This window comes from Crotalus tigris, unplaced genomic scaffold, assembly GCF_016545835.1.
Source record: "Crotalus tigris isolate CLP2741 ecotype Arizona unplaced genomic scaffold, ASM1654583v1 scf7180000017771.5222438, whole genome shotgun sequence".
Taxonomy (NCBI): Eukaryota; Metazoa; Chordata; class Lepidosauria; order Squamata; family Viperidae; genus Crotalus; species Crotalus tigris.
Window position 1 is genome coordinate 5,000,370 of NW_024096622.1, and position 25,372 is coordinate 5,025,741.

The 25,372-nt window shown below is 52.7% G+C and overlaps 3 protein-coding genes across 5 annotated transcripts; all 3 read left to right on the forward strand.

Moving 5' to 3' along the window:
• On the forward strand, positions 1-4,987 carry SCN2B (sodium voltage-gated channel beta subunit 2). The gene is made up of 4 exons (XM_039341797.1): positions 1-699; positions 2,460-2,626; positions 2,956-3,166; positions 3,388-4,987. Exons 1-4 carry the CDS (start codon positions 651-653, stop codon positions 3,585-3,587), a joined length of 627 nt encoding a protein of 208 aa, XP_039197731.1. The 5' UTR covers positions 1-650; the 3' UTR covers positions 3,588-4,987.
• Positions 4,988-8,176: 3,189 nt separating this feature from the next.
• On the forward strand, positions 8,177-17,510 carry SCN4B (sodium voltage-gated channel beta subunit 4). Of its 3 annotated transcripts, none has more exons than XM_039341798.1 (5): positions 8,181-9,458; positions 13,384-13,544; positions 14,643-14,889; positions 15,115-15,244; positions 15,541-17,510. In XM_039341798.1, the coding sequence occupies exons 1-5, from the start codon at positions 9,176-9,178 to the stop codon at positions 15,629-15,631; spliced, it is 912 nt and encodes a 303-aa protein (XP_039197732.1). In that variant the 5' UTR covers positions 8,181-9,175; the 3' UTR covers positions 15,632-17,510. The 3 variants fall into 3 exon arrangements, with proteins under 3 accessions (XP_039197734.1, XP_039197732.1, XP_039197733.1); XM_039341799.1 differs by lacking the exon at positions 8,181-9,458 and adding an exon at positions 9,468-9,849; XM_039341800.1 differs by lacking the exon at positions 13,384-13,544 and having other exon boundaries at positions 8,177-9,458.
• Positions 17,511-19,124: 1,614 nt separating this feature from the next.
• SMIM35 (small integral membrane protein 35) lies at positions 19,125-25,142 on the forward strand. Its single transcript, XM_039341808.1, has 4 exons — positions 19,125-19,380; positions 21,870-21,986; positions 22,557-22,590; positions 23,069-25,142. The coding sequence occupies exons 1-4, from the start codon at positions 19,374-19,376 to the stop codon at positions 23,193-23,195; spliced, it is 285 nt and encodes a 94-aa protein (XP_039197742.1). The 5' UTR covers positions 19,125-19,373; the 3' UTR covers positions 23,196-25,142.
• The last annotated feature ends 230 nt before the right edge of the window (positions 25,143-25,372 follow it).

Here is a 25,372-nt window from a genome sequence, read left to right on the forward strand (position 1 = left end):
CCCTCCGCCAGAGCCTTGGCAGACACCCCGCTGCAACCTCTTGTTTCACGTCTCCACCCGCTCAAATTTGCTAGCAGGAGCAACGGCGCTCGCGGCTGCTTTTGAACTGGAAGCGCGGCGCAAAGGGGCTCGGGGCTTTTTCTCGGTGTGCGCGAGAAATTACACCCACCACTCTTTCCATGGTAACCGTAGGAGCCGCTACTTGGAGGTGGCTACTGTATAATCCTTGGGTTATATGCAATGGTTCCAGAAGAGGGGAAGGGGGCCAACGCGCTGACCCCAGCCCCAGGAGCTGCGACGTTTCCCGCCTGCCCTTCTCCGGGAATCAGCAATTGAGCCAGAAGAGCTGCGGTCCGCGGGAGGATCGCGTCGAGGACCAACCCCACGCTTGTTCTTAGCCACAGCCCTTTCCCGCCCTCCCGAATCCTTCTTTGCTATCCATCAACCAAAGAATTTTTCTGTCCCCCGATTTTTGGCAGTGGCGGCGGCGGCGGCGGCGGCAACAGTGGCCGCCGCCCCTCCAGCCGGCCATCTTGGAGCCAAACCCCGCCGCTGCCCAAGGACGATGAGTGCTCCGGACGGACGGACGGACGGGCACTTGACCTTCGCCCTATCCAGCTGCTGAGCCCCGCGCCCTGCCGTCCTTGAGGATGAGCTCCGCAAACCCGGCGCTGCGGCTGCTGCTGCTCTTCCCGCTGGGTAAGTACCGCGGGGATGGCGGGGTGGTGGTGGTGGTGGTGGTGAGGCAGGTTTCCGAGCTCCGACAGGTCGGGCGGGTGGGGGGCAGAGGACACCTGATGACGAGTCACCCTCTTCACATGCGCTCCCAAGGGCTGGCCTGCATGGCGGTTGGAGCGGGAATCATTGGAGAAGAGGGGTGCAGGGGGTGGGGTCGAGCTATCAACCCAGGGTTATTTTCCTGAAGGCTAGCTTTGACTCTTCCTCCTAGATAGCAGGGGAGTGGGGGCTTAGGTAGTGGACGAGAGGAGACCCCCCCCTCTTCCCTTCTTTGTCTGAAGCAAAGGCCAGACATGATGTGAATTCATGTGGGAATACTGAGCAGGGGCACGGATCCCCTTTCTCCAGGCCACCCCTCCCCCTGCCTTGCGTTAATTCACCACCCTGCCCTGCTGCTGCTCCTGCAGTGGGGGATTCAGCAGCTGCTTCTGGCTGGCCAAGCAGATCTCTCTTAGTGTGCCCGCACAAAGCTGCAGAGGAGGTGCCAATTTAAGCTGAAATTAGATCTGGGCAGAACTGGATAACCCCCACCCCACTCCCCAGTAGCTGCATCTTGTCCCCTGCAGAGTGGACTGGTCCTACAGCCCCTGAGTCCAGCTCTGCTGGGTGTAGCCTGGGTCTCTCCCTCCATTAATGTATCCTGGACAGTGACTCTGGCAAGGGTGGGCACTGGCACTGGTATCATGCTGGTAAATTAAGCAGTGAATGTCGGAAGCAGAGCAGTTCTCTGCAGATACAGCAGTGGGAAGGAAGAGCAGGGATCTGCTGGGAATCCCCAGGGCTGAATGCTAGAACCTGTCGCTAAGCCCACCCTTGCCCTAGTATGATCATGGATTGCCCCGCAGACCTTGGGTGCTATCCCCTTGGACTTTTCCTGCCTTTCTCAAGAATGATCCCCTAAAAGCTGTCCTCCCTCTCTCTCTCTCTCTCTCTCTCTCTCTGATGTCCCTTTTGCCCAGGGCTCAGGGGAGTTAGCTTATGTACAGCTTATGTACTTCCACCAATCCGCAGCTGCCAGTTTGGGGTTTGAGGGCTTCTGGCTGAAGACAACATGAAAAGCATCTGAAAGCCAAAGGCAGGAGACCTCTTGTTCCCAGTGCAGGTGTGGGGAGACTCACTGGAGTGGGGAGGGTTTTTTTCTTGTACTCTACTCCTGCCTCAGCCTGCCTAGAGATACAGGATTAGAGGGCTTCTTGCTGCATCCAACTTTTTTCTAGTGGAATCTTCTGTGGATGCTCTATGATTCCAGCTGCGTTAGCAGCTCTCTGCTGCTTTGGCCATGGCTACTCAAGGGGCATCTGGCAACTCCCAGTGCTTCCAAAGAGCTCCAAAAGATCTTGGAGTTTTTTCTGGGGGGTTTTTTTTGGGGGGGGGAAGAGCACAGCTGAGAATTCATCTCCACCTGGATGAAGAAAAAGAAAGGCTGCATTACTCAGCATACCAGCCTTCCCCTGGACTCCCCCCCCCCAAAGCACATCATTTCCCATCATTCTTGCTCTCTCTCTCCTGAAGGGTGGTAAATGCCAGCATGCCCAGGGGCCCTCCAAGGTTTGCAACAATATACACTCAAGGTAGGAAACTTAGCCAGACATGGCAGTGCCAGTTCCGTGGTAGCCACAGTTTCTATACTGTTGCCCCCCCCCCTTGGAAGGATCTGCAGTATGTCTTAGTGCAAACAGGAATAACAGCATTGTGTGGGGGGGCTCTTCTCTCCTTGCTAGTGCTGAACACGCTGGGCATGGAGCTGATGGCCCCAGCCACTGTCTATGCTCTGAATGGCTCTTCCATCCGGCTCAGCTGCACTTTCAATTCCTGCTACCAGGTAGACAAGAAGCAGTTCTCACTGAACTGGACCTATCAAACCTGCCAGAACTGCACCGAAGAGATGGTGAGTATCTGGACCGGAGGGCTGGACAATCCCTGTGCCCCATGCTTGAATGCTGCTTGTGCCTCTTGGCCTATCAACTGTGCCAGGAGGAGGGGAGCCAGTTTCCTCACCCTCCACAGCTGGGCTTTGCAGCACCTGGGTGGGGGGGAGGCATGGGCCATGAACTGGGTGACCCTTGTCCAAGTTTCCTAAGCTCTCTGCCTATGCTCCCTCCCACTCTGCCCACCACTGCCAGGAATTCCAGAGAGCGGGCCAGACTGGAGTGTGGGGTGCTCCGAAGACCCTGCAATTCTTCTGATTTTCCCATTCTTGTCCACTCTCCTCTCCAGTTCCTGCAGTTTAAGCTGAAAGTGGTTCCTGTGGAGCTGAAGCGTTTTGAGGATCGTGTGGAGTTTACAGGGAACCCCAGGAAGAATGATGTGTCTTTCACCCTCCATAACGTGCAGCTGGAGGATGCAGGGCTGTACAACTGCTACGTGATGAACCCGCCTGACCGACAAAAGGGCCATGGCCAGATCAGCCTCAAAGTCCTCACAGAAGGTCAGGATGTGACTCCACCCCCTTCCCTTCTCACTTGCTCCCCTTCCTGGAGGACCCCAGAAGCCCACTGTGGGACACAGGGGGATCCTCTCCTCCCCAGGTTGCTCTTTCCCCAGTTTTCTGGAAAAGGGCCAAGAAGCCTTTCCTGCTGCTTGTGCTGCTGCTACTGGGAGTGGATCCCTGGTGCTGTGCCTTGCCTGATACTGGGCTTCTCTCCGCAGAGCCCCCAGAACGGGACTCCACTGTGGCTGTGATCGTGGGGGCCACTGTGGGGGGCTTCCTTGCTGTGGTGATCCTCGCCTTGGTCATTGTTAAGTGTGTCCGGCGCAAGAAGCAGCAGAGGCTCAACACGGATGACCAGAAGACTGAAGAAGAGGGCAAGACAGATGGGGAAGGGAACCCAGAGGAAGGCATGAAGTAGGGGCACTCTCCCCCCAGGCTGGTCTCCCTGCTCCTCCTTGTCCCTGGCCACTTCTCCCACGGACTTTCTCAAAAGCAAAGAGCTCCACCCAACATCTCAGAAAGACCCGGGTACTTTCTCCCTCCTCACCAGGGTGCTCTTGGACCAGAGCACAGCAGGGACTGGCGGCTAGCAGTGGGTTTTTATGGGGGGGGGACTTTGCTGAAATTGGAAACTGCCTGGGATGAATCTGTATTCCTGTCCCAGACAGGTGGCTCCTCCATTTGGACAGAAGAGGCCCTGCTTTATGTCCCTGGCAAGAAGGCCTACCCCACCCTCCACCCTGCTGCTGCTGCCTTCATGGCAAGTCTTGGGGAGGTGAAAGCTTGTTTCCTTTCCTCATGGAGCACTGGGTTCCCTGCTGGAAGGGGCCTGAGAGGAGGCAGCTGGCTTAGGAGCCGATGGGGTGAGGGCTCACAGCTGGAGGGGGGAGAAACTTCCAAAGCAGAAACTGCCATTTCTCACTTCCCACCTTGAATGCCAAGCACAACTCGCCACTGCCAAGAGAATTCACTGCCTGCCATGGGCCAGCAGCCATCTCTCTTGCAGGACAGCACTGTGCCCCCCCATCTTGCAAACCCACTGCTGGATTGTTTGGAAGGAGTGCTGTTGACCCTCGCACCCTTCTCATGAAAAACCCTGAAGGTTTTCTGCCTGGCATAAGCAGGAGATGTGTGCAAGTGCACATGTATGATCTGAGGGGGAAGGAAGGAAGGAAGGAAGGAAGGAAGGAAGGAAGGAAGGAAGGAAGGAAGGAAGGAAGGAAGGAAGGAAGGTTGGTTGGTTGTTTGGGGCTTAATAGAAGAATTTCCACCTGGACCCACTGCAGCCAACTGGTCTTTGCTTTCTCTGCTTACATCTTTCCTGCTAGTTAGAGCCTCAAAGCAAGAATGGCCCTGGAGGCCTCCATCCCCCCCCCCCATTTCCGCTGCTGGGATTCTCCACTCAGCAACCCCTGAACAAGCTCTGGGAAGGTGGCTCCTTTCCTAGGATGCTCCCTGGGGGGTGAGAGCAAGTGATTCCCCGGTTGGCTTCTGACTGTGCTGATGTCTTTGGCTCTGCTGCTTCTCCCTGGAATTGCACTTTGCTGTCTGTTGATTGCAAATCATCCCCCTCAACCCCCCCCCTCATGTTCCCAACACCTGCCCTCTGCTGAGATGGATTATGCAACCTTTCTGTCCTTATTTTGCAAAATCTGCCATTCAGTTTGATAAGTCTCAACCTGAAAAGTTTTCATCACTCTTTTTGTAACTGCAGAATTGAGGTGACCTCCATTTGCATGGACATCAATATTTCTTATCCTGGGTCTGCTCAGGAAGTCCAACAGTCACCTGAAATAAAGCAGAGCTTGCCTCTCAACACAGGCAGACCTCTGCTTCTTTCCCTGGGGGGATGGGACCCTGGGGCAAGTCCTCTCTGTTTCCCCATCTTGACACACCCCGTGGGCCTTCTTCCCTATTTATTCCTACCAGTGAAAAGGGAGGGAAGGGGGCTGTTTGTTGATGTTGCCCCTTTTTCCTCAATTGAGGAAAAAGGTCTCTCCAATGGGCAAGTGGCCTTTCCCTTTCTTCAACCGCTCTCCACTGGGCCAACTGGATTCAAAGCCAACGGATCTGAAGGGGGCTGAGAGCAGAAGCTGCTTGCATTGCTGTTGAAGGGGAACCCGGGGCAATCAGGACCTCTGAAGCGGCTTTTGGCCCAGAATGCCTGTGCATTGGGGCCTCAAGGAAGGCTGTGGGGTGACGCTCTTTGAAACTTAGGGTCACCAACCTGAACCTCCTAGCACAGATGGAGGGTCTGAAAGACTCCCACCCACCCCTGCCAGCCACTTTATAGCAGGTTAAGTAGTTTGGGGTTCAGTACTTACACAACTCTTGAAAGCCTTTCGAGAGGGGAGCCGTCTCGGGTGCTGAGGAAGAGAATAGCCGGGACAAAAGTCGAAACTGCCGGAGGCCGGTACTGCAGCAAGCGGCACTGGGGAGATTGCAGAGGCCGCTGGCTGCTGTCCCTCCCTCCCTCCCTCCCTCCCTCCCTCCCTCCCTCGAGAAAGGGATTGAATCCCTTCCCAAGATGCACTAAAGCCCAAGGCGAGAGACTGAGTAAGCCCCCCTCCCCGCAGCCTTCCTCAATCTTGGCTCCCTTTCTTGGCCGGAAGGCTAGCGTGGCTGCGGAGGTTTCTTCTCTTTCAGCCCTCGGCCAGGCAAGGGAATCCGCCGCCCCTTTGGGTAAGCAGACCTGCTATCCGGCCTGGAGGCGCTCAGGAAGTGCCTGGTCTCAGCTGTGACCCTGAGCATCCGCAGCGCCCGTGGATTGGGCCCGCCATCGTGGCAATTTGGCCACAGAATCTTGGCGTCGGAGAGCTAGGGAAGGAGCACCAACATGCTACAGACCCCACTTTAGTTGGGCGGGTAGCTGGCCGCCCCCGAGGATCAGAGCCGACTGAGCTGCTGGGCCCGGTTTCTCCTTTTCCTCTCTTCTTTTCCTTGGATGCTGCTGCGCCTCAGGCTGCTCCGGATCAGGGCTTTCCTCGGCCCTCAGTAAGTTCTGCAGCGGCTCATCCAAGAAGGGCTGCGGGGGCGCCTGACTCTCTGTTTCTCCATCCCACCGGGGCTGAGCGTCTGCGACCAGAAGGGCGGGAAGGAAAGAAATAGGGCAGGACTGTATAGCGGTCCTTGCTGGAGCTACAAACCCGCTCGGGCCGACGGACAGCGGACGACAGCTGCGGGGTTCTTGGCTCCCTCCCGGGCAGGCCAACAGCGTACCAACGAGAGAGGTGCCTCTTCTCTGCCGCGCTTCTTCCGCTCCTGGCGGGCGGCGGCTTCTTTCCTGGAGGATTCCCAGAACTCCGCTGCAACACTTCGGCGGAGCAGGAGGCAAAGGCGGCCACCTGGTTTGCAGCCCAGGTGCGGGAGATCCCGGTAGAGCGAGAGCCGCTATGGCTCCGGACTCCTTTGGCCGGGAAGACGAAGCGCTGGCTTAGGTCGGGTTTTCTCAGGAGTTTCTCCGAGGGGCGGTGTCCCTCGGGCGTCTGCAAGCATCTCCCTTGGCGGCCGGAGAAAGCGGCCTCGTTGCGCTTCTCAGCCTCCCTTGAGGGGCTTCGCAGCAGGACGTCCGAGTGCGCGCGCTAGACCCTTTCTGGTCGGGAGAAATTCCGAAAGAAAGGGACAATCAAAGCTCCCTGGCCCGACTCGCGTCCTGCCCTCCGAATAGCCCAGAAACGCGAACCGTCCCCTCATCTGAAGGAGCCCGTTTCCTTGCCTGGTGCGGAAGAGAACTGGCTTCAGAAACCGGCAGTGCCCCCGAGGAAGCCTGGCTGTCTGGCCCTGCAACTTCCCCGCGCTCGGGTGAGGTCAGCGGGAAGAGGCCCTGCTTCAGGCTGGGGAGGGGGGCAAGCGATGCCGCGAGTGCGGAGCAGCCAGCAGAGGAGAGGCTGAAGCAGCAGACCGCTCAAGCCGACTGGGCGGCCAGCAGCGAGAGCTGGGTGTCCCAGGGCAGAGGACGTCCGCAGAGGTTCTTGGGGCGTGTGCAAAGCGCCTGGTCAACTCGTGCTTGCTGTCCTCTGGAAAGACACCCCCCCCCGGAGGCGGAGAAACCCAACTCCTCAGCCTCGACAGCAGCTTGAAATCCACGGACGAGAAGTTCTTCCGGGACGCCCTGCTTTCCGCCGCCCTCCTCCCCCCCCCCGGAAGGGAAGATTGCTAAGACAGCAGTTTGCTTCGCGCCAGCCGGGCGCGCTCCCGGGCCCTTCTATTATTGCGCCCGACGATCGCTCGTGGAGAGCGAGAGGGTGCAAGGAGGACAAGCCGCCGGCCGCAGCCGCGCACCTGCGAAGGCGGGGACAGCCTGAGAGAGAGGATCGCCTCCGCGGGAGAGGGCTTGGCGGCCAGAGAGCCAGGCCACGTGCCCCTCCCTCTCCTGCGAGGGCCCTTTTCGGGGTCAGGGAAGCCACCGGATTTCCTCGGTGAAGTCTTCGTAAGAATTCGCCGGCGCCGACACGGAGAGGCTGCGTGCTGCCGTTAGGCTTCGCAGAGCCGCAGAAAGCTTTGCGGGACCGATAGCTGTGAGGTCTTGGGGATAAACTGCCCCCTCCCGGCTTCCTTCCTTGGAGGGGTACAAGCGGCAGAAAAGAACAGAAGAGCGTCGGAAAAACGGAGCAAGGTTGCGTTGCTGCGGCCGCAAGAAGCCAAGCGTCTCCAGCGAGCGCTGGGATTTCTCTCCGGTGCTCGCTCTTTGAGCGCTGAGGCTCCCTGGCACCAATAAAACTCCCCTTTGCATGGGGAGCAGGAAGGCCTCTTCTCCTCTGGAGAGTCCTGGCCAGCTCCTGGCTGAGGTCCAGCTGGCCTCAATGGGGCTAGGCTCTTGGCCTAGTGCCCCTGACTTTCTGCAATGGTCACCCGCAACAGAGACATGGAAAAAGAATTCCCCTCCTCCCATGCAGTAAGAGTTGCTCATCCCCACCCCCCACCCCTAGGCTGCTGCCCAGAATTTCTGGCACCTTTACAGCTTTTTCTTTCTTTTTTTCTTTCTTTTTTTTTTTTTTTTTTTTTTTGATCTTTCACTGCACAATCCCTGAGTCATGATTCTTTGGGAGCTTCAGAAGCTGCCACTACCGCAGCATCTCCGCACCATTTACCTGCCACATCAGCAGAACCCAGCCTGTGGCTCAGGATGCCCCTCCCCAAGACTGGCTCCTCTGCCCTGCCCCACAGCTCTGCCCCTTCAGCCAGGAACTTTTCCTGCCTTCTTTTCTCCATCTCTTCCCTTTCTATGCAGCACCAGAAGGAATTCATTGCGGGGTGGGGGGGTCTAGTTTAGGTGGTATTTCTCTGGCACACGCTAGGCCAGGCCAGGCCGAGGATCGCTCTCCTGAAATGGCCACTGGCTGCTTCCCAGAGAGTGGGATGCTGGAGCCCAACCTGTCCTTAAAGCTGGCTGAGCAAAATTGGCAGCAAGATCCCAGCACCCCAAAAGTGAAAGAAGTCCTTCCCTAATCAGCACAAGGTCTTCCCTCCTGCTGCTTCAGCAGTAACTACTCCTTTGTATGTGAGAAAGAATCTTCTCTGTGCTCCCTCACCTGATTTTCCTTTTCCCTGCTCCAAAAGTTCGAACCACCGCCTGTCTAACCATCTGGGGAAACCTTCTCAAGCCCGACATATCCCACTGGAGAGATAGATATCTGTAGCTTCCCCATTGCCCTGCGGGGGATCCAGGGCTGAGAAGAGCCAAGCTGAGCAGGGCTTCCTTCCTATTCTAGTAAACAGATAAAGGTGTCACCTCGCCTGCCCCTTTTTCGCCCCCAAAAGCTTCCTTTGTTGAATGCTTGGAAGTTCCCAAGGCCTAATTCAGCAGTGCGCGCACCGGCCAACCCACAGTTTGCTTAACCATGGTTGGGGGAACAGACCAGGCGAACACTGCATCCCGGCGGGGTAAATTCAAAGCAGCCAACGCTGGGAGGGCTTGGCGTGTCTGCTCCAGCCGTCTATCCGGCGCTGCGGGCGGCAGGAGGACAACGGCCTTCGAGGAGGACGGCGCTGCTCCCCAGGCCCGGTATGACGAGGCTGCGCGCGCCCTCCGCGCCTCTGCGGGACGCCTGGCATCAGCGCGGAGGCGGTTCCGGGAGTGTCCGCCTCCTCCTCCTCCTCTCGCTGCCTTTTGGGCTGCCGGCTGCTGGAAGGGGCGGCCCGTGCGAGGAGCCAGAAGCGGCAACTGCGGCGGCTGGTCTGTCGCGAAAGCAACTTCGGGAGTCGGAGACTGGGGCGTCCACGGGAGAGGAAAGAGGCGGCCAAGTAGTTGCGGAGATGGCCTTGGACTGGCTGGGAGTCGCCTTGCTGGGTAAGGACGCGGAGCCGCTCTGAGCTTCGGGGAACCCTCGGTCACCTGGGGGCCGAGCCCACCGATCCGTCCGCGCTCACTTAGCAGGGCGCGGGGCTCGGATAGAAAGCGGGGGAACCTCTGCCTTCCCCGTTCCACTGGCGCGTGCCACGACTGCAGTTCCCTTGACCCCGTCCCGCCTCCGCCCGGCTGCCGTCCCTGCGCGAGGTCGGGGGCAGGCTAGGGGAAGCCCGGGACTGGCACGTTCTTCCGCACTTGCTGTAGCGTGTTCGGAGACTTTTTGCTCTAGCTGGCGGTGTCTTCTGCGTGCCTCTTCTCCCTCACTCTTCCCCCTCCCTCTCCCGGATATCTTTTTAAAGATTCGAGTAGAATCCTAAACAACGCCCATGAAGTAAGTACGACATCGCTGCAAGTTTGCTTTAGCTCCAAGAAACTTGGTTTACACACAGTTTGTGGCCGTTCGCGCTGAACTTCTTGAAAGTGGGGTGCGGGGAGGGTGCTGAATCTCCCGGTTGCTCTGAGAGGTTCAGAGAAGAGGATCCGAGGCACCTTCCCTTCCCCGTCTTTACAGGTGATGCTGTTTTCTTTCCCTGGAATGTGAGTGTAAGGACCCACCCCACTTTGCGTCTTAAGAAGACAGAACTCTTGGAATAATTCTTCCAACAGGAATCCTTTATTAAGAGAAAATGGTTGCAGGCGTTCTAGACAGGACTTGGGGTCCAAGCTCTCCCATTCGAGGTTTTAAGGGGTTCCCCAGTAGTCCCATCCAATCACCCCCCTCTTCCAGTGACAGTTTCAGGCATCACAATCCCACCCCCTTTTCCTTTCTGCCGGCTGGATGGAGACTTCAGAGAAAACTACATGAAAGGTAAATAGCCTTTTGGTGCTATCCACATTCAATCCCTTTGAAGTTGTACCGAAGGAAGTGAGGGCCATAAAGCCCCTTTGTTCACCCCCTTCTCTTTCTTGTATGACAGAATCCAGAGAGGGCAGAAATGGGGTTTTCTATAATTGATAACTGGAGATGAAGTATAATTGGATTCTGACAGTGAGTATCCCATCCAAGACCCCTGAACAAGTCAGAAGGATGCCAGGTCCCTTAGTCTCAAGTCCTTTCTCTGGAGCAAAGGCAAGATGGCATGCATTCAAGGAGAATCAGATGGGCCTTGTAGTCCCCCTACTTTAAATGAATTCTTTTCCCCTACTGAGAATGCAATTTTAATTGAGCTCTTGCAAAAAGGAAAAGGGGGGAAAAATCACTCTACTAATGTTAGCAAGATCAGCCCTAAGTTATTTTGTTTTCTGAATGGCAAATACCTGTAGTCAAATAATGTAGTGTCTGATAATTACTTCTGAAAAACTTTAATTACAAAGCCTCCCCCCTCCCATTTTCCTCCCTGGCTCAGTTGTGTAAGAGAGCTTGACAATTGCTCTGCTTTAGGAGTCCCAGAGAAACCAGAGGCTCCTGGGGTGCCAGCTTGCATTGGCTAATCAGCTGGATCCCACTCAAGGGTTTGGCACCTTGCAGAGGTCTTGTTCCATTCAAATCCCTGTTAATGCTTCCACCTTACCTACATCTGGGCCAAAAATATTCAGAGCTCCATGACTTTGCAGAATCTTTGGTGCTGTGGGGAGCAGGCTGGATGACTCTCTGAGCAAGGACTAGTGCTGGGCTGGTACCTCCCACCAGTGACTGCCAAAGGAGGCTGAACCCACTGGAAAGCTGAGCCAGAGGTGAAGAGGCTCTCGGTTTTTGGACAGGCAGCTACCTTTGCCTTTGACAGTGGAGGCTTCCCCCTTGAGTCTGAGAGAGCTCTCTTCCTTGAGACACCAGCTCTATCCATGGTGACGCACCTGAGTTGCTCTGGGGTCAGGTTCCCTTTGGGGCAGAAATGGAGAAACTGCCATTGGCTCAGGGAGTGAGATGGGTGGATCTGAGTCTATATCCCTTTTGTTTGGTAGAGGCGTCTTTCTTCCAACGGCTGAAGACAGCTTCCTTGAGTCTCTTCTTTCAGGTTATTCCCATAGCAGCTACCTCATGGGGAGGGCTGAGAGAAAATGATGGGGCCAAAGTTACCCAGGGAGTTTCCATGGCTGAGAGTGGATTAGAACCTGGGCCTGCCCTTCCCAACTGACCCCATGGTCTCCCTTCTTTGGGTGTGTAGCTTTTGAATTCTAGGCATTGGCTAGGTTACAAGAATGGGGTGGATTGACCATGCACCTATGTGCTTCTGATCAGCAGGCAGAAGAGCAGCACACCCTGCCACAGATAGCAGGGGCTCCTGTTGGACAGCTGCCATTTCCTCCCATGGAACCCAGCTTGACAATACTTAGGGAGGGGATTCTTCCAGGGCTGCCCTCATTTGTGATCATGCCACAAACAAGTTTAGTTCAAGACACACAGCAATTCAATGTCTGGAATAGGGATTGCACCCATCTCAGGCCATGGTCCCAAGTCCCCTTGTTGATGGGGTGACCTGGCTGGCCAGTCCTGCCAAGAACTGGGCTGACTTGGGCACATGTAAGATGGCTTGGAGGAGGTGCTGGAAGAGAATGTAAACAGAAGCTAAACCCCTGAGTGTCCTTGAGCCATGAAAGAATACAGCTGACTCTTCTCTGTACCACCATCCCCCCTCCCCCGCTGCACCTGCTCCAGGAACTCTGCTCTTCCGCCATTTCATGGGCTCTAGAGAGCTGCCCTTGGCCAAGTTTCAGGGAGCACAACATAAAGAAGTCTTCTTTTTTAGGCATATGTGGGACCTAGATGTCTGAACTGGGAACCAGAGCTGAAATTGCAACTGGGTCCCCTAACCTACTTCATACAAAATGCCAATTTGTTTTAGCTTGTCTAGCATGTCCTGTGAACTTAGTCTGTATGTTAAGCTGCAAAGAAGGGGGAAAGTGGGCCATCTAAGAAGTTTGAACAGTCACCATTTTCAAAGAGCCCCATAACTCTATTATTGGCTTACAAGAGGTAGAGCTATCCTTCCCTTCAGACAATTCTGTTTGGTTGGTAGCATCGTTGGAAGACATACTTTGGCTGAATTGGGACCTTCTCGGCATTCTGCTTAATTTGCCCAATTGTTGCATCTTCAGTTGAGGGTATAGAGGCTCCTTATTTTATAAATTGATTTATGATGTCAGTAAAGATCCAGTTCTTCTGATAGACATATTCTTACACTTGGTCCAGTGTAAGAACATGTTGGTCCAACATGTTTGGACCATTTGGTGCATCATCTGGAAATTTGAGAAAGTAGGGCATGACCAGGTCTTCCAGCATCTTCATTGTGCTTGAACTGCTCTGCTTTCCTAATGGTCATGTCAAAACTCTGAGTTGGGGCTATGAGATCATTTCTGTTTTGCTCAAGAGGAGTAAAGTGGTTGGATGGAGCCTGTAGGCCATGGATCAGGAAGCAAGCTGAAGAACAAAGTTATCTGTGACTGCTGGCTACTAGGGATGATGGCTCTTCCCCCCCCCCCACCAAAGCTGGCTTTGCAGAACCAAGGTCCACATGTACACAGGAAGCTGTTCAGTTTGCTGTGACCTTTTTATGTGGTCATTGGGCAAGCCCCCTTCAAATAAGGGCAAGGACACACACTTGATGTGAAAAGAGTCCATCTGATCCAAAAAAGTCAAGTCAGATAAAAACAATCCTGCCAAGATGTAGGAGAACTCTAGGTAGCAACTGCAAACTCTAGGCAAAATGGACCACAAGGCTCTCTGCCTTCCTCTGTTTAGAAGGTTTTGAGTTCCTTGCCATGGCTGTGTTGGGAAAGCAGCAACACAAATCCAGGAGGGGGGGGGGTTGCCCATTTTTGTAAGCAGAGACTCAACTCTGAGCATCTTTCTTTCTTTCTTTCTTTCTTTCTTTCTTTCTTTCTTTCTTTCTTTCTTTCTTTCTTTCTTTCTTTCTTTCCTCCTTAGGACTTCAGCTGTGTTCTCGGACACTGGCCTTGGAGGTGTCAGTGGGCAAGGCACCTGTTATTTATGCCAAGAATGGCACCAATGTGCTACTGCCCTGTACTTTCAACTCCTGCATCGGCATTGAGAAAGCCAACTTCATATGGAGCCACAATCAGACTGAAGTGCGTGGTCTACTGTGATTGACAATGGGCTGGGCTGGGCTGGGAGGGAAGTTGATAGGCTGCTTGGCTGGAGTGGTAGAGGTTTCAGTGAAACTAGATTCCAAGCAGAAAGCAGAGACACTTATGGCATCTTGAAGATGAATGGATTGTCAGATAGTCCTTGCTTAACAACCACAAATGGGACCGGCAGCTCCATCATTAGTAATGTGGTTGATAAGATACCATGTGACCATGGCTTGCGATTTTATTGCTACCTTCTCCATTGACTCTGTTTGTCAGAAGCTGGCTATGAAACATGCAAATGGCAATCATGTGACTGTGGGATGCTATTTGCAAAAGCAAAGCTGCCACGGTTGTAAGTGTTGAGGACTGGTCATAAAGTTACTTTTCAGTGCCTTTGTAGCTCTGAATAGTCGCTGAACAAGGCAGTCATTAAGCAAGGTCTACCTATACTATTCAGTTTATGAGATAAATTCCTTATTCTTTAAGGTATCATGATTGTTGGTGCTTTTATTAATGGTAATGTAATGTAATGACAACAAGCCTTCACATTTAATAAGTAGCAAGGAAAGAGATTCTCCCAAATCCTCAGCCTTGGCTGTCTCTATTACCAGCCCTACAGAGCCTGATTCTGTTACTTGGTCTGCTTGGAGAACAGCTAGAGAGCATGGACAATTCTTCTGTTCCTTCTTTACAGTGTAGTCCAGAAGCTGCAAAAGAACAGGGTCTACTCCCTGCATTCTAGGGCTTGTGGAAGCAGATGGAAGCAATCTAATTCCCTAGTTCTGAGAGAGGCACAGCATTCTCCCTTGTATGGCCCATTTTCCAAGAAACAGGGTCCAAGTGTGGAGGGGGAAATGTGGGGCCCTTACGGAAAAGTCTACATTGCCAGGAAGCCCAACTGCCACTGTCTGCACAGAAGGGGAGGAGGAGTGGGGACAGCTCCCTCAACCTCACCCACTGTGACTCCTTCTCAGCACTTTGCTGAGAAGATGCTTGGTGAGCTGCACCAGGTAGTTCTTGGATAGCACCTTGACTCCACCTTGGGGAAAGGTTTCGGGAGCCATGCCTTCACTCACTGCTCTTCACCTGCTGCAGATATTCAAAGGGGTCGTGAAGAACAAAGACTCCAAGCCAGAGCCTTATCCAGAGTACAAGTTCAACCTTAAGCACATGTTACCACCTGACCTGCCACTCAGCAAGGACAACCGGGAGTTCAACGTTTCCCTCCTGTTGCTTGATGCTGACTTTGAGGACTCCGGGCCATACACCTGCTTAGTCAAGAACCCCAAAGAGAAGGATGCCAACCACAGTGGCACCTTTACTCTCAAAGTGGTTGTGATGTGTGAGTAGCAGCTGGGCAATGGACCCTGGTTCGGTCGTGCACAGTTAGAGGCAACCGATTGAGGCAGGACTGCATTTTTCAGCTCCATAGTTGGGGTTGTGGGAACGGGCCTTCCTCCGAGCCATTGGCTTGCTGAGCTTGGGTTTGGGGAAGTCTGTGGCTTGAGGGTGCAAGGCAGGGGGCTCCTTTCTCCATGGCCCTCATTGCCTTCTCTGCCTCCCCCAGTGGAGAAGGTTGACAACACATTGACGCTGATCATTTTGTCTGTTGCGGGTGGTGTCATTGGGCTCCTCATCCTTATCATGCTGACCAAGAAACTGGTCCTCTTCATCCTCAAGAAGACACGGAAACAGAAGTGAGTGTGCTTATGCTGCCTTGGATGGAGTGTGGGCAAGCGGCCTTCTTTGGGCCAGTCGTGGCTGGCTCAGTAGCAAGTCTTCAAGCGACAGCCATCTGGTTCTCCAGGCAGGAGGTCTGGTGTGGGAGCAGGCTCTGCTGGCCCTCCTGCCATTGCAAACTCCTCCAGGCAGAGGAGCTCCTGAGAGGCCTTGCCTTCCCACTGAATGGCATGGGAAGGAGGAGCAGCCCCCAGGACAGCCCCTCTGCTTGTATGAAGCAGGACTAAGCCAGTCTGTTCTCTGTCTCCTGCAGGGAGTGCCTGGTGAGCTCTTCAGCGATCGAGAACACGGAGAATGGGCTGCCAGGCTCCAAAATAGACTCTAAATCAGCCCCGAAGGCCTGACTTTACGAAGGGCAGATCTCTGGGATCCAACCCTCCAGGTTGATCTGCCAGGCTCTGGCGAGGGCAAGAGAAGACCCTCTTTCAAAGGACTGACGCTTGAGACACAACTATGTTACTCAACTGGCTGCAAAAAAGTGCTGCTTCTTGGGAGAAACTCTGCAGATATCAAGCCTGGCGCTGCTCATGTCTGAAGGGTGCAGGGTTCTGGGTTCAGACTGGGCTTTGGTTTCAAGAAGCCCTGTAGCTGCAGGAATGGACACGAGACCAAAGACCTGGTTCTCCTTCTGACAATTAAATATCATCATATTGGGGTGTTGATTGGAAATGCTGCCTTCCTCCCTCAGAAAGTAGAGGAGAAAGAGAGGACTGAAGGGCAGGGTGGGAAGCTGGGTCTGCTTTAACTGCATCTTGAAACCAGTAGGTGCTCCTCTGCTGAATACTGGTTTCTGTGATGCATCCCTGTGGAGAGGGAGGCAGGCTTTGCTGGAGAAGGGGCCTTTTGGAGGCCCAGCGGAGCTCAGTGTGGTTTCCTTACCCTCTTTAGTGGTTCTTCAGTGCTTCAGGACTGAAGGTGGCTGCACCTGGACATGGGTCTTTCTCCAGGTCTCCTCCTGGCAAGACAGCAGAGCAGATGTGCAGCGATGCCTTGAGAGCCGGGAATCAGGTGGTGTCTCCTTTGCAAGGTCTCACAGTTTTAGGCTGCCCTTGCTCGGTGAGCAAGCTGATTAAGAAGTGCCCCCTTGCCATGCTGCCGATTCTCCCCCTCAGCTTCTCTTCTTCACTCGCACGCTCACTTCCTGGTCCCCTTGCCAGGCAGATGTCTCCCTGCAGGAGCGAGCTTTTTACTGGAGCTTGAGGAGAGCAGCATTTCTAAGGCCTTATTACTGAATCCATTCCTGGCCCAATTTAACACCCCATCTATAATAAGCAACGAGCACCTGCCCTCGCTGTGGCTCAGATGGATCAGATGCCAAGTCAAGATGGTGGAGGAGCAACTGCATCCTGCTGGGTTCAGTGCCCCCTTCCTTTCCTGACTCTCTGCAGCTGGCAGCCTTTCCCAGATCAGCAGCCAGGCCAAAGGATGTCCAGAGACCTCATGCTCTTCTTGGCCAGGCGGTTCACGCCCCCCCTTGCTTAATTTATGGTGCTCCTCTGCCTGAGGCAACATCTTTAGATTTTTTTATTTATTCTGAGGTATAATTTGGGGCAAGAAATCATTACCAGGTGTAGCTGTTGTGATTGTAAAAGATATGACCCCCACCTAGACACACATCAGCTACATTCACTACCAAACTTACCAGATGTCGTCCTCCCCCCCTCCCCGTCCCCAATACATAAAAGCTCTTATAAAGAGCCCTTGTAAAAGAAACTCTCACAGCAAGCTGAATTGACCAGACTGGTGATAGGGAAAAGACTCAGTCAGGAATCTGTGGTCTGTTCACTCTTCTGAACGATAATATGGCCAGCAAGTGACTTAACAGGAAGGGAAAAATAACAGGAAAGCCTCATGGATGGTTTTATTTCAAATATTCTAACAGCACTTTGTCATTTCCACCGTCTCTGCCTTTTCCTCTCTTTTGTCTGGCTATAGAAGGCCAAAGGTGCATCAGCACTGGCTCTGCTTTTGCTCAGGGCTGCTCATCTTTGCTGGGAGCCCAATATTGTAGTGCTGAAAATCAACCTAGCAAACAAAATGGAGGTGGCATCCTTTCCCCACACCCTGTCCTCTCTTGGGACCCAGGTCCTCTCTTTGCCCAATCCCTTCAGACCCAAACTGACAGCCCCCTGGCCCCAGACAACTTAAAAAACAGATGGGGCCCCTCTTTCTTGTGATGCAGAGACTCAACCATCCTTGCAATAAACACTTTTCTTCTCCCTATGTTGTGCTTCTTATTTTGGCAAAAATCCACAACAGTTTATATCATATGCATTTTAATAAAACTATGCTCTTTATTCAAAGTGATTTGGTTGCCTTAGGTGAGCCAGGATTGGCCACAACACACACAAGACACTATGCCTCAGTGCTCAGAGTTAATATAGTTCTCGAAGAAGATGATATATAAAACCAAGGTGACAAGTGGTGCAAGGAAGGAGAGAGCTTAATGCCTTTCATGAATCCCACATCCGTTTGGGAGGGACCTCTCCTTCTCTTCCCTGGGACTCTTAAGAACTTTTCCACCAGGATGAGAGGCAGTAGGAGGCCCCCAATTCCCAACTGCAGGGAGAAGAGCTAACACCTCAATGCTTCTGGGAAACCCCGGCCCCTCCTTGCCTGTCTCGGAGAGGGTGGCTGCCCAGAGCTATCTGCATTTCCAGCTTCTTCTGAAACCGAAGAGGCTTTCCCTTCGAAGCAGAGGGCTTCATGAGCGAGGAGGAGGCTTGGAGAAAGAAAGCCGAGGAGGCTGGCAGGATTCATTTCCTTTAGCTCATTTCGGCATATGGTATTGTGGCCCAACTCCGCCTCTTTCCGAGCGGGCAGAGGGTCTTCCTGCCTCGGGGAACGGTCAGCCCGCGAGGTGCTCCTTCCAGCTCCACGGACCCCGAGCCGATGGCCTGACGGTTGAAGGGCTTTCAAGATGCTGCCGCTCGCCAGTGCCAAGCGCTCCGGAGCCCGTTTCGCCCCCTTGCAGCGAAATGAGGACGGCACAGCCGCGCCGGAGCGCCGGGCTCGAAGTTTCTCTTGGGGGGCTTCCTCGCGGAGCTCAAGAACCAGCCCGGGAAATGCACACCTCCCTTTTCTCGCTTTCGCCCGGGTGGTCTGACTGGCGGGGGGAGCTGGAGGGCCGGAGGGACTGAGAAGCCCCTCTCGCCCGCGACCGCCGGCGGCCCGGCTACTTCCTCGGATCTCCCGCCCCGGGCGAGGCTTCCGGCTGGGTAGGGCTGCGGTGCGCTGGAACCATTGCGGGGGCGCTTCTCCCTGCGGCACCTGCCGAGTTCCCGCCCTGCGCGCTCAGTTCCGAAACAAGCGAGCCTCCGCCCCCTCCAGCCAAGGCGCCCGGAGCAGCCGCATCGCGACTCCCGCCACTGGCCAGAAGCAGCTGGCCCGGCTGCCAGCCTGTGCACGCGCCTCCCGCTTCCTCCTCACAGCGTTGCTCAGTGATTCCTGGCAGAGCCGGGAGGCTTCCTTTCTCTCCAAGACAATAGCCAGGATGGACTGAGACTCTAGCGGTCAAGGGTGGGCGGAACCGAGCTCTGGGCTAGTGGTGTTAAATCCCGGCCGGAGAAGGAACTTGTCCAACAAGGGCCGCTGCTCTTTTCAGCCATTAAGCCCCAGCTCGGCGTAGGGTGGGCATGACCTGCCCACCTCCCGTCCGAGGCGTCTGGGAGAGGTACCCAGAGAAGGTCCAAGCCTCCATTCTTCATACCAACCGGCTCCGGACAGTGACTTCTTTGCTAGAAGCTGCTGTTTGCCCCCCCCCCCCCCAATGGCTTTGGGTTGTCTGGGCTGCCAGGAGAAAGAGGCGGAGCTTCAGAGCAGCCCGGAAACCAGGAAGCAAGTGCGCTGCTAGGCGACTGTGTCAACTCAAAGATTTGCCCCTGGACCAGTCATTGGGCTTGTGCTAGCGGGGCCGGCCCTGAAGGGAGGGCCTCCCCGGGCAGGAGGATTCCAGGAGAGTCCCTGCAGCTGCCGCCGCCGCCGCCGCCATTGCTGACAGCTCCGGGGGAGCAGCTGCTTTAAGAGCCCTTTTGGCCAGAGCAAAAGCATCAAGTGATCTGCTGTGGGCAACCTTTGCATTTTACAATGACAGGTAAAGGTTGAATTTTCTGGGTTAGCTCCTCCCCCCCCCGCCCCATGAGATGCAGGCCTTTGAAGATGGGTGGGGGTGGAATCCCAGAACTCTGAGAAATAGCAGGGTTGCCATCTGGCTTCTCCTAGAGGTTTAGCATTGCCCTTCTTCTGGGCAGAGGAAGCAGGAGAGCTGGGTGATGTTTCAAGGGCTTTGGCTCAGCACTCTCACCCTAGACCTGTGTCAGTTGTGCTCCAGGGATTCTCTTCCTTCTGATGAAGATGGGTGTGCAAGGAAACATTGCGAGGGGGCTTGTGCCCTTTGGGTCTCTCAATTACTTGGGCAATAGAAGACACTTTCTCTGAGGGTGCCTTGAATTTAGGTGATAAATCTTTGGGGAGAAAATGTGCAGAAATTCTGGAGGACTTGTGATGACAGTTGTTCATCATCTCCTGCTTTGAATGGACTGAGGGCAGTAGCTGTGCTGAACAGGAGAAACAAATGGTACACCTACAGCAAATGTCTGCTGAAAACCTACCAGAGGATGCGCTTAGATTTTGCCCTTATTGGAAGGACATACGTGGCCTCAGTGGCCCATCCTCAGTTATCTGTGTCTTCCAGGGTTGGCACAAGAGGCTATGTGCAAGTCTCCTCTCAGAGGCTGCTAAAGAAAAGAGTTTGCTTTCAGGTAGAGACAATGACTGTTCTCTGCTTCTCCCCTCATGCTACACCCCCCAGTGCAATTCAGGATACTGCCTTTGATCTGGCATGGCTGTTCAGGAAGGATCAGGGCCTTAAGGTTTGCAAACTCTTATCATTCCTTAAGAGGCTGATCAGTTGCTAAAGGAGCACTTCTTCTACTTGACTCCCAGTGCTATTTTTTCAAAATTTACTGGATATCATTTGTATTGCTATATTAGATGCTTAAAATTACATTTTCAAGGGATGCAGCTTACCTTCTTGGAAAGTTTCTCTTAAAAGAAGAGAAATGTATAAACAAAGAAAGAACAAAGAGCACCACTCCCCTGAAAATACATGGAGTTTACTTGGGAGCAGTTGATAAGAGAGGAAATTGTATTGTCTGCTAGTAATTAGATAGTTGCAATTGAGAAATATTGCAAAGAAGTACAGCTCCCAAGATGGTATTTTTGTCAGGCAGATAGGGTGCCAGGATGGCCAGCTGGTTTTGAGTGAGTTTGAGCCCCTTCTGTGAGTGGGTGGCTTGTGACCTGAACACACTTGTGACTGTCTGGGCTGGACGTCACAGCTCCCCCTGCTTCCTGCCAGCCTTTGGGGAGAGGTGAAAGTATGAGCAGATGTCCTACTTGGGGCTGAGTCCCTCAGAAGAAACAGGGCTGCATTGTGTTGACAGGTTGCTACCTGCGGATTTAGGGAGTCCAGATAAGGAAAAGGAGAGGGAGGTGAGGATTTTCAGCTTCCCATCAGATGCTGAAATTGGAAAGCCTTTGCTGCCCCTCTTTTGGCGGATAAAGGATTGTTCTGGGGACAGCTGGAGGCAGAAGGTCCATCCCCCCCCCCACTGCTTAATGGATGCCCGCCACTGAGGGAATGTCAGTGCCAGGCGTGCCATAACCCGGGAGGCCAATGGGCAAGAGGAGCAGGGCTTTAAGTGTAGCTCTGGCGGAAAGACCTCCAGCTGGCAGGAGGGAAAAGACAGCACTGTTAGAAGTGGGAGGGCTGGCTGAGGGGAAAGTGGGGCTCTCCTCCCATCCAATGAGGGTGCCTCAGGTGCAGGCTCACCCTGAAGGCTTCCTCTTTTCTCCAACAGGAGCAGTAAGATGAGGATGTTTGCTAGGCCAAAACAGTGCTGCTCTCTCTGGGCAGCTGCTTCATGTCCAAATTTTGGGGTTCTTAGAGGAATTTTTGTTTTAAGCTTTTATTATAAAGGTGTAGTCACAATATTCTTCAGGGTGACAATAAAACAATAGAAGCTAGAGAGTGAGATGCTTGAGTCAAAATAAGGAAATCAAAAACAACTCAAGGAAAAACTTGCATTAGGGCGAATCTGCCTTTCCTTCTATTATTCCCAGGAACTTCTGCATGTAAGAACATCATCCGGGGGAATTCTGTCCTTTCTTTTCTCTCTCCTTCAGGGCTCCTGTGGCTTTCTTCTTCCCCAGTGATTGTCTTTTGTGGTGCCTTCTTTCATGGAGAGCAGACAGGATTCTTTGGATCTCCGTTTTTGAGGGGAAAAGAGAAAGGGGATGGAGGAAAACCTAGTTTGTAAAAGTTGGGTCCCCCCTTCAAAAGTTTTCAGTCTAAACGTTTGGCTGCAGCTCCCTGGATGTGAGCCAGTGGCTCATGAGCACATCCATTCCCTCCCACACAGATGTTTGCATGTGCACAGCAAAGCCTCCTAGACTGCCCCTCCTGTTGGTCGGGAATGGAGTCAGGTGCTCCAGGCTCAAGCTGAAGGGCCTTTCATTTGGCAACTGATGTCAAACAGCCCACTGCCCCATCTTCCCCTGATCTTACTATTTTATTTTCAGGAAGAGGGTCCATCAGCATCCTTGGTTTGATCCTCGGTGTCAGCCTCTCCCTTTTGATCCTCGGAGTTCTTGGTTATGTCCTGGTCAGGTGGTACCGGGAAGGACCCCGCTGGGACAGTAAGTTGGGCAGAATAGAGTCATAGATAACTGGTGGCCCTTAGAATTTAGGGACAATTGACAAAGCAGGAAACGGGTTCCTGCCTGGGGAGATTTCCTCACCTCAGACAGTGGAGAGTAACTGTAGCCCCGTAGACTTATCACTATGGCAGACAGCAGACTCTCTAATGTTGAAGTCAGATTTTTAAGAATGTAGCCCAATTTTTGCAGGGGATTGAGGGGAACCCGCCCTTATGTGACCCTGCAGCTATGTCAGTGCAGATGGGGGTTCTTATTGTATGTGTAGGGTGGTTAGCTGTGCATGACAAGAGTGATAGAAATGGAATCTATTTTTATTTTATTAAATATGTATGCTGCCCATCTCACTATTGAAAGTCAGTTCGAGGGAAATGATTAATACTTCCACAGCATCCCCCCCAGGCTGCCTGGGCTTGTTCCTTACTATAACAGTAGAACCTTAAAGAGGGACTCCATCATCTCTTTTGTAATTTTTCTAGAGAAGAAGTATTAAAGAATCTGGTGCTCAGAATTTAACTGTCTCTCTTGCTTGCCTTGTTTTATTTCCTCCAGGGCCTAATTTTGTGTTCAGGTTTTATCACATCTGGTAAGTGCATTTCAGGAAATTGATTTGGGGTTCATAAGAGTTGCAATTTATAAAAACATGTTTTCTGCCTTAGAAGCATACTTTTGTTCTGCCTGTTTATTTATTTATTAGATTTATGTGCTGCCCATCTTGTCTTTTTTGCTTTGAGTCCACTGCTGATGCTCTGCTATGTTTTATTAATTTATGGGAGTTGCTGATCAGGGCCATCATGTCTCCTGGAGATAGCCCTTGGAAGGGCAAGAAACAGGCAGCTGCAGTCACTGAGAGCAGCCTCCATCATAGGCCAGCCCAGGGAACAAGTAGAGAGGCTGAGGCCCAGCCCTCCAGGAGGCCTATGTTCAGGGCTGGCCTAATTTATTCTTTGGAACCAGCTCTTTTTTCTCCTTGAATGGATGCATGTGCCTTTTGTAGTCTTATGAATAACACTAAGTCCACCACTGATGTGCTTCTGCCAGATTAATGTCTTTGCCCCCTTTAGCAACCTGAAGACACTGGGACTGGAGCTTGTCCCTCCCTTCACCATCAGTGGCTCCATGCATGGAACAGGACCTGGCTATGGGCAATTTCATGAGAGGGACTGTAGGATGGAGATGTGCATAATCTGACCGTGAGGCTATTCCAGCATCATCCCGGGCCAGTTCCACAGCTCTCATGAGGATCTGAAGTGCTTGGCAGCAGGAGGGCAAGCTTTGGGTGGACTTGAGCAGCTGTGTAATTTCTTCCTGAGAGCAGAACTTTGTGGACATCCGCTGCCCCCACCCCTTCTGTATTGCTCCCTAGTATCCCAGATTGACCTGAAGTTGGCTGGCCAACCACACTCAGTGTATGGTCCTCAATGGAACTACATCTACCTGGAGGGAAGTATACAGTGGGGTTCCTCAGGGTCCTGTCTTGGCCCCAGTGCTCTTCAACATCTTCAGAAATGACCTACATTAAGCAATTAAAGGAGCACTCATCGAACTGTGGATGACATCAAGCTGGGTGAAATTGCTAAGACTCTGAAAGATAGACTCAAGATTCAGAAAGATTTTGACAGATTTGAACATCGGGCCTAATCCAACAAGATGCAGTACAGTGATGAGAAAAGTGAAGTTCTGCATTTAGGCAGGAAAAAGCAGATACACAGGTACAGGATAGAGAGTACCTGTCTCAACTGTAGCTGAGAGGGATCTAGGTGTCCGGATGGGGCCCTGCTTAAGCATAAGCCAGCCGTGTGCTGCAGCTGCCAAAAAAGCCAAAGCAGTTCCAGGCTGCATTAACAGAAGGGTGGCATCAAGCTCACGGGAAACGATAGTACCGCTCTATAAGACACTGGTGAGTTCACACATTTGGAAGGCTGCACCCATCCAGTTCTAGTTGCCATAATACAGAAAAGATGCTGAGGGCCTAGGAAGAGTGCAGAGAAGAGCAACAAAGATGAAAAGGAGCCCCAAGGAAAAACCCTATGAAGAACGACAAAGAAACTAATTATATTTACAATAGCTTAACAAATGTCTAAGAAGATTCTCAATCATCTGGGTCATGGTTATCCTGAAGGTGGTTTTTTTCCAAAAAAAAAAAAAGAACGGAAGAAGCTTCTTGGATGAGAAGTGAAACAAAGAAAAAAACAAGAAAGTCCAGTTACCCTTTGGAAAAAAGCACCTTTGGGGAAATAGTTTAACAAAGAGAATACTTGAAGGGTGACCACAAAGCAGATTTATGTTCTCCAAAGCACCTGAGGTTAAGGCAAGAAGCAATGGGTGGAAACTATTTAGAAGGAGATCCAACTTGGAAATAAGGATGACATTCCTGACAGTGAGAATTGTTAAACAGTTAAACTTTCTTCCTGGAGTTGTGAGCGCTCTATTGCTGGAGGTTTTCAACAAAAGATTGGTCAAGCATTATGTCCGAGATGGCATGAGGACTTCTGCCTTGCATAGGGATTGGATTAGAAAACCTCCAAGGTCCCCTCCAGCTTTATGGTTCTGTGATAAGTGTTGCTGAGAATTTAAAACCATCCTGGAAACAATGCATGGGGGATGTGATCAAGGCTGTGACAAAGAGCAGGAATAACACCCCCACTTGTATCCCTTTTCAGGAGGGAGGGTGCGGGAAGCATGTGATGTTCCTGCAGGTTGAGTCATGTGTCTTATTGGGACTTTAGGGAGGTAAGATGGATTATTCAGATCCCTCCTTAGCTGTTTTGCATGATACTGAATTGTCAGGTCCCAGCAATCCTGACTGTGTACATGCCTCCCTCGTGCTCAAGAAAGTTACAGCAACCCTCCCTTTAGACCAATATTCTTGGCCAGTTGCAGTTCAGAATGAGCTGCAGTAACAATCCTGCAGCAAGCCAGCCCATCTGGACTCTGTTTGGTTGACTGTGGGGCAGTTCACATTTTGGGTTGCTTTTCTTGAATTTTGGATTCTCTGCAGACAGAGAGTAGGTATTGTGTGTGTGTGTAAAGTAGAAGGACAACAGTTGCTTGCAGAGCTGCTGTTTTAACAGAGAAGCGTTCTGGATGGGTTTGTGGCTCAGTCAATGCCCCCCTCTTATAGTGTGAGTAGTTCCCCTCCTCTTCCCATTTCTGAGACAAATCCTTGTTTTTAAATGCTGCCAGAGGGATCCCTGCTTAGGACAACAGGAACTTGCCAGCCCTCCTGGCATAAGCCCCCCTCCCCAGCCATGGGCAAGGAGGTTGAAGCCCTTTAGAGGAATGTTGGAAGGGGCCGCTTTCCTGATAAACATCTAGTCCACCAGGGGAAGGGAGGCCCTGTTCCCCAAAGTCTTAATTTACCATCG